The sequence below is a fragment of the Eulemur rufifrons genome, chromosome 18 (assembly GCF_041146395.1).
Source record: "Eulemur rufifrons isolate Redbay chromosome 18, OSU_ERuf_1, whole genome shotgun sequence".
NCBI lineage: Eukaryota > Metazoa > Chordata > Mammalia > Primates > Lemuridae > Eulemur > Eulemur rufifrons.
This window is the reverse complement of record NC_091000.1, coordinates 26,592,228-26,607,640: the sequence shown is the minus strand read 5'-3', so window position 1 is coordinate 26,607,640 and position 15,413 is coordinate 26,592,228. Positions and strand designations below refer to the sequence as shown.

General features: G+C 37.4%; 1 protein-coding gene across 2 annotated transcripts; it reads left to right on the top strand.

Moving 5' to 3' along the window:
- The first annotated feature begins 1,009 nt into the window (after window positions 1–1,009).
- PCDH18 (protocadherin 18) lies at window positions 1,010–14,481 on the top strand. Of its 2 annotated transcripts, none has more exons than XM_069493228.1 (4): window positions 1,010–3,908; window positions 4,675–4,760; window positions 4,844–5,007; window positions 11,748–14,481. In XM_069493228.1, exons 1-4 carry the CDS (start codon window positions 1,422–1,424, stop codon window positions 12,413–12,415), a joined length of 3,405 nt encoding a protein of 1,134 aa, XP_069349329.1. In that variant the 5' UTR covers window positions 1,010–1,421; the 3' UTR covers window positions 12,416–14,481. The 2 variants fall into 2 exon arrangements, with proteins under 2 accessions (XP_069349329.1, XP_069349328.1); XM_069493227.1 differs by having other exon boundaries at window positions 4,672–4,760.
- Window positions 14,482–15,413: the final 932 nt, after the last annotated feature.

The window sequence follows — 15,413 nt, the reverse complement described above, 5'->3', positions numbered from 1 at the left end:
ATAGAAATTTGACTTGTAAACTATTGAGTCCATGGCCCCCCAGTAATCGTGAAGACCAACCATGTATATAGATAGTACATTTTGGTAGAAATTGGCATGCTAAAGCATGCAGTGTCTTCCCCACAAAATAAATATATATTTTTTCAAGTACAAGACAAAGAAATATCACATACAATTTTGCCCAAACTCAAGGAAAGAAGTGATGCAAGATAGAACTATATTGTTAATTAGTTCCAAATTCTGAGGTGTTCCTTTAAATCTTGCTAATTAAGAGAAATCATGAGTGCAAGATAGCCCTCTTCTTATCTTCAAAGAATAAAGATGAAAGAAAGCAGAAAATGAAACCTCTTTACTTGTTCTGTTCTTTAAAAACAGAGTCCCAAGAAAATCTGCTTGCGCTCCTCCAAGGAGAAAGGCCCAAGTATTTTCGGGGGGCGGGGGGGAGAGGAAGGAGGTTGTCTGAGAGGCATAATTAGAAGCAAGTTTTCAAATTTTATTAAATTCCTCCCCAAACAAAACGCACTTAGAGGTATTTCAAGTTAAACTAGCACTTAAGGACTATGAAAAGCAAGATGATTACATGTTTGTGGCAGAAGAAAGGGCAATTAAGAAAACAAGAGCAATTTAACGTGCCATAGAAATAAAGGCGACCAGAAGTTGAATTAAAGTTTTTCTTCTGTAATTTGTCTCCCCTTTGTCATGCCATGCTCGGAGAGAGTGAATGCAGTCGATTGAAAGGAGGAGGGGGACTGGGAGGAGGAAGGGAGGAGCCGTGAAGGAATGGCTCCCCCCGCCCCAGCACCCTCCCGCCCTCGTCCCCTCCTCCCCTCGCGCCCCCGGCCCCCGCCTTCCTCCGTCTCGGTCTCCGTCCCTCTCCCACCCTCCACTCTCGCCCTCCCTCTCGCTTTGGTGACTCCATCAGCTTTTGATTTGGAAGCACGCTGATTGGCTGGAAGCGATTCAACACACGCCGGGCAAGAGCTTTGTCTGAGTTGAAGTGAAGTTGTACAGATTTTAGACTGGAGTCAGCAATCACGGGTGTTTAGTCTGCAGCCGAGCAGAGAAAGAGAGAAAGAATCGCTCAGGAGAGATCCACTGCAGACTCCACCGACACCCTGCAATAGATGGATTCCGACTCCACAAGGGGGAAAACGCGGAGGTGACACTCTTCTGCCTGGCGAGAAGGCGGACGGCCAAACGCATGCAAGGACTGGACTCCATGCCGATAGTATCTGGAAGTCGTGACACGGTGTGTATAAAACAAAAGTTTGTGAGCTATTAATTGCTGTGCTGTGATATTAAGAGACGCTTTCAAGTTTCCAGTGCCAAATGTAGCTTAGCTTTAAGTTGCCAAAGGAAGTTGAGGGGATTGCTTTGCTGTTTTTAACTTGCTCCGTGAGGGAAATCTCACAAACTGACCAATGCACCAAATGAATCCTAAAATGCACTTTAGATTTGTTTTTGCACTGCTGACGGTGTCTTTCAACCACGTTGCATTGGGCAAGAATTTGAAATACAGGATTTATGAGGAACAGAGGGTTGGATCGGTAATTGCAAGACTATCAGAGGATGTGGCTGATGTTTTATTGAAGCTACCTAATCCTTCTTCTGTTCGTTTTCGAGCCATGCAAAGGGGAAATTCTCCTCTACTTGTAGTAAACGAGGATAACGGGGAAATCAGCATAGGAGCTACAATTGACCGTGAACAACTATGCCAGAAAAACTTGAACTGTTCTATAGAGTTTGATGTGATCACTTTACCCACAGAGCATCTGCAGCTTTTCCATATTGAAGTTGAAGTGCTGGATATTAATGACAATTCTCCCCAGTTTTCAAGATCTCTCATACCTATTGAGATATCTGAGAGTGCGGCAGTTGGGACTCGTATTCCCCTGGACAGTGCATTTGATCCAGATGTTGGAGAAAATTCCCTCCACACATACTCCCTCTCTGCCAATGATTTTTTTAATATCGAGGTTCGGACCAGGACTGATGGAGCCAAGTACGCAGAACTCATAGTGGTCAGAGAGTTGGATCGGGAGCTGAAGTCAAGCTATGAGCTTCAGCTCACTGCCTCAGACATGGGGGTGCCTCAGAGGTCCGGCTCATCCATCCTAAAAATAAGCATTTCGGACTCCAATGACAACAGCCCTGCCTTTGAGCAGCAGTCTTATATAATACAACTCTTAGAAAACTCCCCTGTTGGCACTTTGCTCCTAGATCTGAATGCCACTGATCCAGATGAGGGCGCCAATGGGAAAATTGTATATTCTTTCAGCAGTCATGTGTCTCCTAAAATTATAGAGACTTTTAAAATTGATTCAGAAAGAGGACATTTGACTCTTTTCAAGCAAGTGGATTACGAAATCACCAAATCCTATGAGATTGATGTTCAGGCTCAAGATTTGGGTCCGAATTCGATCCCAGCTCATTGCAAAATTATAATTAAGGTTGTGGATGTTAATGACAACAAACCTGAAATTAACATCAACCTCATGTCCCCTGGAAAAGAAGAAGTATCTTATATTTTTGAAGGGGATCCTATTGACACATTTGTGGCTTTGGTCGGGGTTCAGGACAAGGATTCTGGGCTGAATGGAGAAATAGTTTGTAAGCTTCATGGACATGGTCACTTTAAACTTCAGAAGACTTATGAAAACAATTATTTAATCTTGACTAATGCCACACTGGATAGAGAAAAGAGATCTGAATATGGTTTGACTGTAATTGCTGAGGACAAGGGGACACCCAGTCTCTCTACAGTGAAACATTTTACTGTTCAAATCAATGATATAAATGACAATCCACCCCAATTCCAGAGAAGCCGATATGAATTTGTAATCTCGGAGAATAACTCGCCTGGGGCATATATTACCACTGTTACAGCCACAGATCCTGATCTTGGAGAAAATGGGCAAGTGACATATACCATTCTGGAGTGTTTTATCCTAGGAAGTTCCATAACTACATATGTAACCATTGACCCATCCAATGGAGCCATCTATGCCCTCAGAATCTTTGACCATGAAGAAGTGAGTCAGATCACTTTTGTGGTAGAGGCAAGAGATGGAGGAAGTCCGAAGCAACTTGTAAGCAATACCACAGTTGTACTCACCATCATTGATGAAAATGATAATGTCCCTGTGGTTATAGGGCCTGCACTGAGAAATAATACCGCAGAAATCTCCATCCCCAAAGGGGCTGAAAGTGGCTTTCATGTCACAAGAATAAGGGCAATTGACAGAGACTCTGGTGTGAATGCTGAACTCAGCTGCTCCATAATAGGAGGTAATGAGGAAAATATCTTCACAATTGATCCACGATTATGTGACATCCATACCAATGTGAGCATGGAATCTGTTCCCTCCACAGAATGGGAGCTTTCAGTTATTATTCGGGACAAAGGCAATCCTCAGCTGCATACCAAAGTCCTTCTGAAGTGCGCGATCTTTGAATATGCAGAGTCAGTGACCAGTACAGCAATGACTTCAGTAAGCCAGGCATCCTGGGATTTCTCCATGATGATAATTATTTCCTTAGGAGCAATTTGTGCACTGTTGTTGGTTATCATGGTTCTATTTGCAACTAGGTGTAACCGAGAAAAGAAAGATACTAGATCCTACAACTGCAGGGTGGCAGAATCAACTTACCAGCACCACCCAAAAAGGCCATCCAGGCAGATTCACAAAGGGGACATCACATTGGTGCCTACCATTAATGGCACTCTGCCCATCAGATCTCATCACAGATCATCTCCATCTTCATCTCCTACCTTAGAAAGAGGGCAAATGAGCAGCCGGCAGAGTCACAACAGTCACCAGTCACTCAACAGTTTGGTGACAATCTCGTCAAACCACGTGCCGGAGAATTTTTCATTGGAACTCACCCACGCCACTCCTGCTGTTGAGGTAAGATCATAAACTGCATTAACTCACTGACAATGTCAGCTGCTATGTTCAGAAGTTGTGCTCATTAGTTCTTAAATAATTTCATTAATAAGTAACAATACTAACAATATGCAAATTAAATAGGATTTAAGTTACAGTGTGAATATGTAGCAAGTATGCACACATTAGCATACTGTTTTTTCTTAAATAATTTACTTGCATGTAATATGTATAATATTTAAAAATAAATGTGAAGCACGCAAAGGACTATCTAATTAGTGTCCCTTTACTTCCCTGATTAAGATACTGGGAAGCCAATTAGTAAAGGGACTTGCTTTACTCTCTACTTTGATTTCTACTGAAAAATCAAAAACTGAGGCCTCCAAAATCCCATCTCTATGAATGCTGCTTTTGTCCAATTTGGGGAAATTCTCTGACTTTAACTATGTGTATTACCATGTTGTATTTTACAACATTTTCCATGTATTTTTATAACTGGCCACTTTTTAAAGGAAATATATCAGTTATTTAAAAGGGAGTCCTCTTTCAAAAAGAAAAAAGTCAGTTGTATTAGATCATCCACATCTCTCTGGGATATATTTCAGTTATATTTGGTAGCTGGCTGCACAATCTGCCATGGTCCAGCATATGCAAATCCATAAAATAGAGATAACATGTTCAGTTACCTAGTATGAAATAACAAGTAACTGCTTTTCCTTGCATGAAGATTGTGAGTTCTGGGGGTTTTGTTTCCAGGAATCAGTTCTGTCTATTTGCTTTCCAGCAGGTCTCCCAGCTTCTTTCGATGCTTCACCAGGGGCAATATCAGCCAAGGCCAAGTTTTCGAGGAAACAAATATTCCAGGAGCTATAGGTATGAATTATTCTGTTACCTATTAAATCTCAACATAAATGCTGAAGAGTAAAAACCATATTTTTCCTGATTTATCTTTCTAGATATGCCCTTCAAGACATGGACAAATTTAGCTTGAAAGACAGTGGCCGTGGTGACAGTGAAGCAGGAGACAGTGATTATGATTTGGGACGAGATTCTCCTATAGACAGGCTGCTGGGTGAAGGATTCAGCGACCTGTTTCTTACAGATGGGAGGATTCCAGCAGGTAAGAGGGTAGTGATAGATAAATCTTTATTTTCAGTTCTACCACAACACCAGCAAAGTGAAAAATTTCTCTCATGCTTGTGTTTCTTTTTTATTTGTCCTTTGCACTAAAATACTTGCAATCTGCACACTCTTAGCAATGAATGGAAACTGAAACAACATTATTTTCTTAAAATTCATATAAAGCAGTCGGTAGAAAAGGAGTAAGCATGAGAGCTTAATAGAACAAGAAGGGAGGGGTCGGGAGAGAATAGAGAACCACTTCCCTCCTTTTTCTACCTCATCCAGGACTGCCATAGAACACTCTTGAGCAACTCTGTACAAAATTACTGGGTGGTGGTTTTTATTCAGACAGCCTGTTTTGGTGCACAGTGGTGAACTGGACTATAATTTGGAGGATGCATTTCCTGTGATGGGAACAAACTCACAAAATCAGAGACTAAAATACACTAGAAATGGTATACTTTAAGCATTAAAAATAGGAGAAAGAATGCATCTTTGTAGGTGGCAAGCATAGAATGTCTTTTGCTACCTTTCATTTTATGTCTGTACCATAGTGGAAGACGAGCCGGGATCCAAGAGGGGGATATATAAGTACACAGTTAGATGGAGGAGATTCTATTAAGTTTCGAGCCACGTTTTCTTCTTAGAGTCCCTTCCCTCTAATTGTGCAGTAGAAACTCTTTGAACCAACTGAGTAAAAACTGACTGCATTATTGTAGCAACTCTGTTACTAAAGACTTCAAGATTAAATCAACCCTTAGGCCCACGTAAGTGCTCTTTTGGCTATCCGTGTTTCTAAATTTCACTAAATGTTGAGCCAATGATTGCCATTTGATAAATGAAAGGCAGAACATTATATCACCCATTTTAGTTCTGTCAAACATCTATATTCTAAATATAGATAAAAAGAGAGTTTAGGAATAAACATGAGAGAGCATCAGAGAGCCACAGAAATTCAAGAGAAATCAGTACAGTAGACGGTCTATAATTTGCGGGTTCCCCATCCAGGGATTAACTAACCCTTGATTGAAAATATTTGGGAAAAAACATAAAAAATAACAATACAACAATAAAAATACAAATTATAAAAACAATAGTGCATAACAACTGTTTACATAGTATTACATTGTATTAGATATTATAAGTAATTTAGAGATGATTTAAAATATATGGGAGGATGTGCGTAGCTTATATGCAAATACTAGGACACTTTATATAAGGGACTTAAGCATTCCCAAATTTTGGCATCCACAAGGGTCCTGCAACCACTTCCCCATGGATATCGAGGGATGACTGTAAATAGAAACTATCTCTCATAAACTATGGTAGTAGTGGGGGCAGTATCCAAAGCAGTATTAATATTAAGGGTAGCAGTAGCAGTAGGTGTTACCAAACACGTCCCAGGGTTCACTCTAGGCCCATGAGGAGTTCTGCACCTACATTGCCTCTCTTAAGGTTTTGACATAGGGATTGGTAGTGGTGGTGATCATTCATATTTTTTTCATATTTGAAAACTGAAGCTTATAAAGTTTAGAAAATACATCCCAAATCAGGCAGTATGTATTTGGTAGAGGTGAGATTTGAACCATTCCCCACACACTTAAATACTAATCTATAGAATAGGTGAAGTAATAGTTTCTTTTTTAATAAGTTGTGTGGCTTATTTTTCTTATGTTCAAAAGTCTTACTACCCTCCATGTAACTATTAATTGTTGCTTATTCAATTATGTTATTACAGTATTAGATACTACATCTCTGGAAGGAGGAATGTGTAGAAAGGACTACTAGTGGCATTAAGAGCCACTGGTACCTGAGAACCTGTTTTCACAGTCATGCTTGGTGTTTTTCGTGTTTTTTTCTCTTTTCATAGACTGTCTAGACCAATTTGAGGAGAAATCTCTGAAAATGTAGTGGAATATATATGGACTCCAGGAGTTTGTTTAAAGAAAGGCACCTTTATTATTCTTGTGTAATGGAGAAGGTGACTAGAGATTTCTATGATTCTGTGATACTAACAGAACTCAAATTTTGAATATTAATCCTCACTTTTTAATAATGTAATTTCATTTCATAAAATGGAAAAGTAACATAATGGGCATAATATTAATATTGTATTATATATTTTTAAATTTGTGTGAAGTGTATTCATTGAAATTTAAATTTATCAGCATAATTAAATGGAGAATAACTTCCCCTATTTAGAATGGTGCCTAACGTCCTTTTTTTAATTCTGAAATTGTATAATCCAAATAGCCAATCATGAGTCTTTTTTAAGTCAAGGTTCTTCTTTTACTCTTTCCTATATGTTCAAAGTTACTACCTCCACACAGGTTCACAGCAGGAGAGTTATCTAGCACTTGAACTCAATAAATGTTAAGGAATGAACACATTAGGGAAATAATAGGTAGACATAGACAAAACCTAAAAAACATGAATCTTGTTTAGTGAGTGACTTTAAGCTCTATCTATGTCATATTTCTTTTCAAAATTAGAGGCTTACCTTTAGGTTATCATTCCTAACTCTACTTAACATACAAAACCCTTGAAGAAACAATTTCATATTTACACAATCATACTTAATCCAGGTGTGTGGTGGGAGAGCTATTTTGCTGGTGCATGACATTGCATTACAACATATTGTATTACAGTAGATGCATTTCTGCCTTACTAGGTACCTACCTCCATGTGTGAGGGGTGTGGTCAGAGCTATCTTGGATGCACAGAGCACCAGGAGATCAGCACTGGTCCACGTATGATATATTCATGTTTGGCTTGTATAGACTACAATGTGCATATTGAGTATTTATACAAAGATAATGATCTCTTAATTATGAGCAACATTCTGATGATACTTTACACATATTCTAGTTTATTATTCACCCTAGCAACTTCTGTAAGCACATTCAGGTGTAAAACTTGTACTTTGTAAACTTATATTCCCAGGGAATATCCCAAGTAGAAAAACATGTAAGTCCACATTTGAATGCCATTAACACAGATCAGCATATTCTTCTAAAGCATGCATATTTTTTACGAATTAAATCTTATTCCAGCTGTTATTCTGCCTTAGACTATGAACAAATATAGATTATGTTATGTAGCACTGCCTGCCAACAGGGTCATTTCTGGTCATTCATTCTATTAATTCCCACGGAAATATCCTACATTTTGAGTAGTGAAATCAGCATGCATTTTTGTCTAGTGGCTCATGTTTGTCAACATACTTTCTTTCTTACTCATTCAATTTTGAACTATAACACTAAGCCTGCAAAATCTCCATTTTCCCATTGTGTTAGCTTCATCAGGATGATTCGTAAAGGCTTTTGATTTTGTTTCTTACGATATTCCTTCTTCTTGAGTAAGTCCATTTCCCTTTTCATCAGTCTGCCACCTGTGAGTACTTACTTCAAACATTCCTTTTTAATTTTGTGTTCTGTCCTTTCTCATGGCAGGTATCCTAGCTCTGTTCCAGCCTTTCTTCTATGATTGATTTCCTGTACCAGTATACAAGCTGATACTCACTATCTAGTAGCTCCTCCCTTTGTCAAATCTTTCTTTAGTACAGCTTTCACTACCTATTCAGAACCTTTCAATTTACACTTTTTGGCTGAAAATCAATACTTGACTCTTGTTGCCCAGCAACACTGAAATAAACTGTTTATCTTGGCATTCAAAGGCCAATGAAATCCACTCTTCGCTTATTAACTCTCAATTTTGCCATTTTTGTATCTTTTGCAGTAAGCAGAGGCATCTTTTTACTTAACACACTGATCCTTTGCTCATGGTGCCCTTCCTACCTGGAAAACTGGCTTCTCCTCACTGTGTGTGTGAATCCTATCCATCTCTCAAAGTTTAAGTAGCTCTTCCTTTAACTACTTCTGCCTCTACCTCCATCCTCTTTTCTTGTCTGGACATGCCCACAGCCTCTTCTAGTTTGACATTTTAACTGGGCATTTAAGACCTCATTTGCTACACTTGACTCTGAACTAAATCTTAAACCTTTTGATGGTAGAGTGCTATCATTGCACTTCAAATATGGGAGGCTCTTAATAGATAATGATTGGTCACCCCATGACTAATGACTTGACTGAAAGAAGGCATACGTTTTTCTTCTTACATTCAATGTTCTGCTTCCTGCCCCACCTATAATGTACAGTACAGTGACAAAATTCATAGCCCTCTAGTGGGAAAATAGAGTCCTCTGGCTTCCACCTTGTGCTCCCTCTTCAGAGGAAACTTCACCACCTAGCAGGACTTTTAAGGAGCCACAGAAAGATTAACCACTTGCACTACTTGCCAACAAGACCTGATCCTGGGGATATAACATGGAACATCTGTGGTACTGAATTACTTATACACAGAGAATGTTTTCAAACAGTTGAGTCTCCAGGGAAAAGGTTGAAAATATCAATGAATTTGTAAGAAATCCTCTTTTCTGCACCAATACTCCTCTCTCTCTCTCCCTCTTTGCCATCCTTCTCTTCATTAGTCTTTTTCATTAATTTTTTAAAATTTTCATATTATTTTAAAGTTTATTATTTTATAATTAAAGCTCCACTTACTTATTGTGATGGAGTTGTTAATAGCATTCACTGTTTAAAAAATTCCTAGAAACAAAATTATTTTTGAGAACTTTCAGATTGTATTAGTCACCCCTGTATCGTTGCATTGCATTGTTGGTTATACATTCATCATATTTAGGTCTCTAGGAAACTAGGTCATGGTCAGGATTCTTAGAAGCCTATGTAATTTTCCTTTTTCCCCACCATTAAACATTAACACAAAGCCAATTGAACAATCAATCAAGCAACTAAGGCCTTCCCAATTCTAAAACTAGAGTTAAAGGACAGAAAACTAATGAAGAGGTGTCAGCAGGTCTGTTCTCCTTCCTCTTGACAGGATGTAAGTAAGACAGTAGAGACAAATCTCAGTTCCATTTTCAGAGACCCAGGGAATGAAGAAGGAAAAAAAATCATTACCACTACCAGAGTTATTTCACTCCTGAGAAAACCTCATAGCTATTAAGGTATCCCAGTTACTTTAAACTCCTTTTGGTTTTATCCTCATCAAATGATTAAAAAAAAAAAAACAGTTTGTAAGTATTTCCAAGTAGTGATAATGCATGAAGTCAGGGTATGTAAATATACTTTTAAAGCATCCTTGCTTATTTAAATTTACCCTGTTTTCACAGCACAATCACACAATGCTTCACCATGGGTATCCTTTCTGCTCCCTGCCTCCCTTGAGTCACATAGCTTAGGTGTTCATACTTTCCTCCACATTTTCCCTACTTCTTTATATTTCTAGGTTTCTTAGCAATTCAGCTTTTTCTCTCACAATGCTTGATCTCATTTTTGTTCTTCATGTTATCCCCTTTTTCATTAAAAATGAATGAAATGGACTTCTTGCTGAAGTTCAAGAACAGAAGTATCTTGACAGTTCAAGCAGTGAAGAGCAGGGATTCTATGCCTTTAAACAAAGATCATTACTTCTCCTTTTCAGAAGGTCAACATTACTTGCTTCATGTTTTATTCAGAAAATTTGTAGTGAATACTTCCTCTATGCGGACACTTTACCAGGTGGTGTGGATACCACAGCAAATGCAATGGACAACTTGCTTCCCCTGAAAAGGGACTTGGCCATGTTCATCCTTTTAACAATAATTTTGGAGGAAGAGAAATCTTTCTTAAGTAGCCAGATCTACAAAAGTAGCTCTGAATATGTATGTATGGCTGAAATCAATCTAATTTTCTTTCAAATCTAAGAGAATTATTTTGCATTTTCTGAATTCTGTTGTTTGCTCTGAAATGAAATCATGATATTGTAGAGACCTAGTTTTCACTGAAATGTCAATAATTTGTGGAGTATATTTTACATCTTAGCATTTCCTCATCATCATGTAGGTTGGTTATAGTATTTGCCAAATTTAGAGATTCTCTTCCTCTTTATTTTTCTGCTTTTCTCATATCATCCATTTTTCCTACGAGTGTGGCCACTCACATTCCATTAGGAGTGGAGGAGGTAGGGAATGGATTTTTCATGTCCTCCATCCTTTGATGGCTTTTACGTGTATTTTAATATGAATATATTTTGAACCTTTAGAAGACTTCCTAACAGGGTAACTGTAGATGCCCAGTAGTTGAGGATGCTTTTCACTACTCTTTAAAGTAATAAGTCAATAAGTAATTATAAAACCTTTAAGGCAGATTAATAATTACCTGATAGCTTATTATATTTTCAATGCCTCCATTAAAACTAGCTGTAGCTACACCTCAATATTGAGAAAGTTACACAAAAGTATTACTCAAGAATTATCTGGTGTATTCTGAAGTTATAGATTTTACCTTACAAGTCTGTGTTTTTAGAATTTTCTTTCAGCGTTTATTTCACACCTTAGCTCTTTTCATGTGTAGGTTCTTGATCCATTTTCTCATTATTTGAGTAGTGGAATATTCCTGAGAAATACATGAGTGGCAACCCTTTTCTCCTTATTTGATCAGTAAATGAAAAAATCCACCAGCAGATATGATTTTTTATAATACTTGAAATTTATAAAACCTCAAGTATTCAAATTAAAGCCAAAATTATAGTCCAGCTAATATGTATAATAACAGGATAACATGGTCATAGTTTAAAACTGTCCCATTCTATTTTTAAAAGTCATAAATTACATTTTTTGCATCATTTGGAGTCATGCAAAGTACAATAATAAATTCCCATTGTTTTCTGCATGCACAGCTATGAGGCTCTGCACAGAGGAGTGCAGAGTCCTGGGACACTCTGACCAGTGCTGGATGCCACCGCTGCCCTCACCATCCTCTGATTATAGGAGTAACATGTTCATTCCGGGGGAAGAATTCCCAGCACAACCCCAGCAGCAGCATCCGCATCAGAGTCTCGAGGATGACACCCAGCCTGCAGATTCTGGTGAGAAGAAGAAGAGTTTTTCCACCTTTGGGAAGGACTCCCCAAACGATGAGGACACCGGGGACACCAGCACATCCTCTCTGCTCTCGGAAATGAGCAGCGTGTTCCAGCGCCTCTTACCCCCTTCCCTGGACACCTACTCTGAGTGCAGCGAGGTGGATCGGTCCAACTCCCTGGAACGCCGGAAGGGACCCTTGCCCGCCAAAACTGGGGGTTATCCACAAGGGGTGGCGGCCTGGGCAGCCAGTACACATTTTCAAAATCCCACCAACACCCCTGGGCCCCCACTTGGAACTCACTCCAGTGTGCAGCCTTCTTCAAAATGGCTGCCAGCCATGGAGGAGATCCCTGAAAATTATGAGGAAGATGATTTTGACAATGTGCTCAACCACCTCAACGATGGGAAACACGAACTCATGGATGCCAGTGAGCTAGTGGCTGAGATTAACAAACTGCTTCAAGACGTCCGCCAGAGCTAGGAGATTTCAGTGAAGCATTTTTGTTTCCATGTGTATGGAAATGGGAGACAGAAAGAACCCTGAAAGAACTGGCATTGCCAAATAGTTGCATTTATCATAAATGTGTCTGTGTATATTGAATATTAAATACTGTATTTTCGTATGTACACAATGCAAGTGTGATTATTTTAATCTGTATTTTAAAAATACATTTGTACCTTATATTTATGTGTAATTTAACAAACAAATTTTATTTTTTTACTCCCATGACAAACATGTCTTTCCTAATCATGTATAAACTAGCCACTGTTCGAATCTGATATACTATTCAACAATGAAGTATAAAGGCACTGCTTAGGTTAGTTATGTTGGGGAAGAATTATATGCTGAGCAACCCAATGAAAGCATTATCCACTTAATTCCATTAAGTGATCTGACTTCTTTTTCAATACTTTTTAAAAATTATGCATCATTAAAAATTTTAAGCTATTTTATTGTTGTTTTCACTGCTCTCTGCTAGCTTCAATAGTTCAACTCTTACAGCAAAATTGAAACATGAAGCAAAATTTTGTTTTAGGACTGGGAAGTATTTTGAAGAATATTTAGGAGATGACTATTGCAAATGAATTTTTCACAGATAATGACAAAAACAGGACAAAGTTAATGATTCTTAACTCCCAGGCCCCTACTATTCTAAGGCATCACATTGGCCTGTTCTTGAGAATATTTCTCCTATAGTATTATTGTCTACTTATAAATAAGGTAAACAATAAATTTAATTCCATCCTTGTAATATGAAATATACTCAAGGAAATGGAATCTTCCCTTTAAATGGATGACAGTATGTATTCTAACAGCGTAAAGTATTAATGGACAAAGATAGTTATGTCAGTGTCTATCCTAGGGTAGTAAATATAATTGATTTATTGTGAAACCATTCTATTTGAATCTGCCCCTCTCCTCTCACAGTACTTAAACATTTTCTATCTTTTGCAATGTCTTTTGCTATAACTATTCACTTTTAGCTTTTGGCTCCAGTGCATGATCTCATATTTTTGCTTTTATTTTTAGTATAAAAACATTTAGAAAATCACATTTTGTTATTGCAATTTTGTTTTCTTTGTTGTGTGACAGTTGAGAAATTATTTATTGTGCTGTTATCTCTCTGTGTGGAATGCCTTGGTAAGAGAGATTCTTATTATGACTATTATCATTTATGACCAAGCTTCTCTTACTGTTATTTCTAATAATACAATATCTTGATTGTACTCTCCAGAAAATTTTACTGTCAATGAAAATAAAAGGAAAATTAAAGTAAAGCTAAGGAACTGCTCATAAGTCAGAGTCCTGTCCTTACCTATATGTTCCAAAGCTTTGCATGCAAGATACCCTTCCTGAGAGGGTGGTTTATGGTTGGGTTTCAAATAATATAGAGGTTGGAACATTCGGCTGGTTTGACAAACAAGAAAAACACAATGGAAAGGAATGAATTTGAAGCCTGTAATGGTAATGAAAGTAGTCAAACATATTCAGACTAGATTAAATAATTTAAATGTATTTGGAATATAAAGAATAAGTAAATGATAACTGTTTGAATATTTTGCAAATTACATAAAAAACTTTCTCAGAATATTCTATATAAAGTTGTGCAGAATAAAAATATATCCTTGCAATATTTCCAAGAGGCAAAAAATATTACCCTTTTTGACTTACTAATAGGGAATTGAAATACTAGGAAGGTAACCAAAAAGTGGCTAAAACTCAGATATTTGAATTCTCAAAGGAGTACCACATTAAGTAGAATACATTACCTCCTTCAACAGGCACATTTTCCTTTAGAGAAAGGATTGCAATTACAAGGAAATTTCAGTTTATTTTTCAGTAGATTACATACACAAATGCTGACCACATTTAAATACATTTTGCCTTTAATTTGACTTCCTAAAGTACATTTTATCATTAAGAAAAAGACTTTCATAAATTCTCTGTTCTTAATTTAAGGCGCCAACAGTAATTTAGGAAGCAAAGCTGGAAATCAATATTTTGAATAATGAAGTAAATGAAATGCCACATTATATTCGACACAACCTTTGTATACTGTCCGTATACTGAGAATTCCATGTCTTTAACTCCTTGTGTCCTTAGCCTTCTTCACTTAGAATTGCTTCCCAGATCCACAGGTGAAGGAAATGTTAAGTGCAAGATTTCAGCTTTTTACTTGTGTTCCTTTCACCAGCAATATCCTTTTAGTGAAAGCTGGGATGTCTGGTGCTATTATAGCAAGCTAATCTCTCATCAAGTTTATATCTCCTCTTATTTGATGCCATAATTTTCCTCAAATTGAAACAAACATAAAAGCATTTAAAGATTCCTTTCTCCATTCATTATTTCTTAATCCCTTTAGCCCCATTGGATTCCTTTAAAGGTTCTTCAATGGTAATCATCAATTAAGGAAACTGTCTTCCAAAAATGTAATTCAACATTAAATCTGTTGCTTAAGAAATCCTCCCGAAATACTTGCTTGTAGAATGATTAGAATTAGCTTTCTTCAATTTCTTACAAGTTATTAACACTATTTGTCATTTTTCATTCATTTCTTTCTTGGTATCTAGCAGATGGGGTTTATAACTTTATCAACCATTTAAATTCTTGCTCCTCCTGTCACACACATAGCAAATTTGTCACTTACCACTAGAAAAGTATTAAGACAAAGATGAGCAACTTATTGTCTTAGTGGAGTCATGGAAAAAGTCACATTGATGAAAATCAGCTCGGTTTCCTTGTTTTATTCTTTTGTTACTGACTGTCAGAAAATATTCTAAACTGAATTTGAGTTGTTGACATGTTAAAATTCAAAGAATTGTGGATCTATTTAAAAAACAAGTAATTTCATACTGGATTACTTGTGTGGATAAAAAATACATTGTCTGACAAGGCAGCTTCAATACTGCAAGAACTCAGAGAACTGATTCAAGACTATTGAATATGTTTTGATATTTTCTGATTCAGTATATCTTGA

Excerpts from the sequence above, each read along its gene's own strand:
- PCDH18 (XM_069493227.1), top strand. The coding sequence starts at position 1,422 with ATGCACCAAATGAATCCTAAAATGCACTTTAGATTTGTTTTTGCACTG. Across the intron at positions 3,909-4,671 it reads ACGCCACTCCTGCTGTTGAG|CAGGTCTCCCAGCTTCTTTC; the intron begins GTAAGATCATAA and ends TTTGCTTTCCAG. Across the intron at positions 4,761-4,843 it reads AAATATTCCAGGAGCTATAG|ATATGCCCTTCAAGACATGG; the intron begins GTATGAATTATT and ends TTATCTTTCTAG.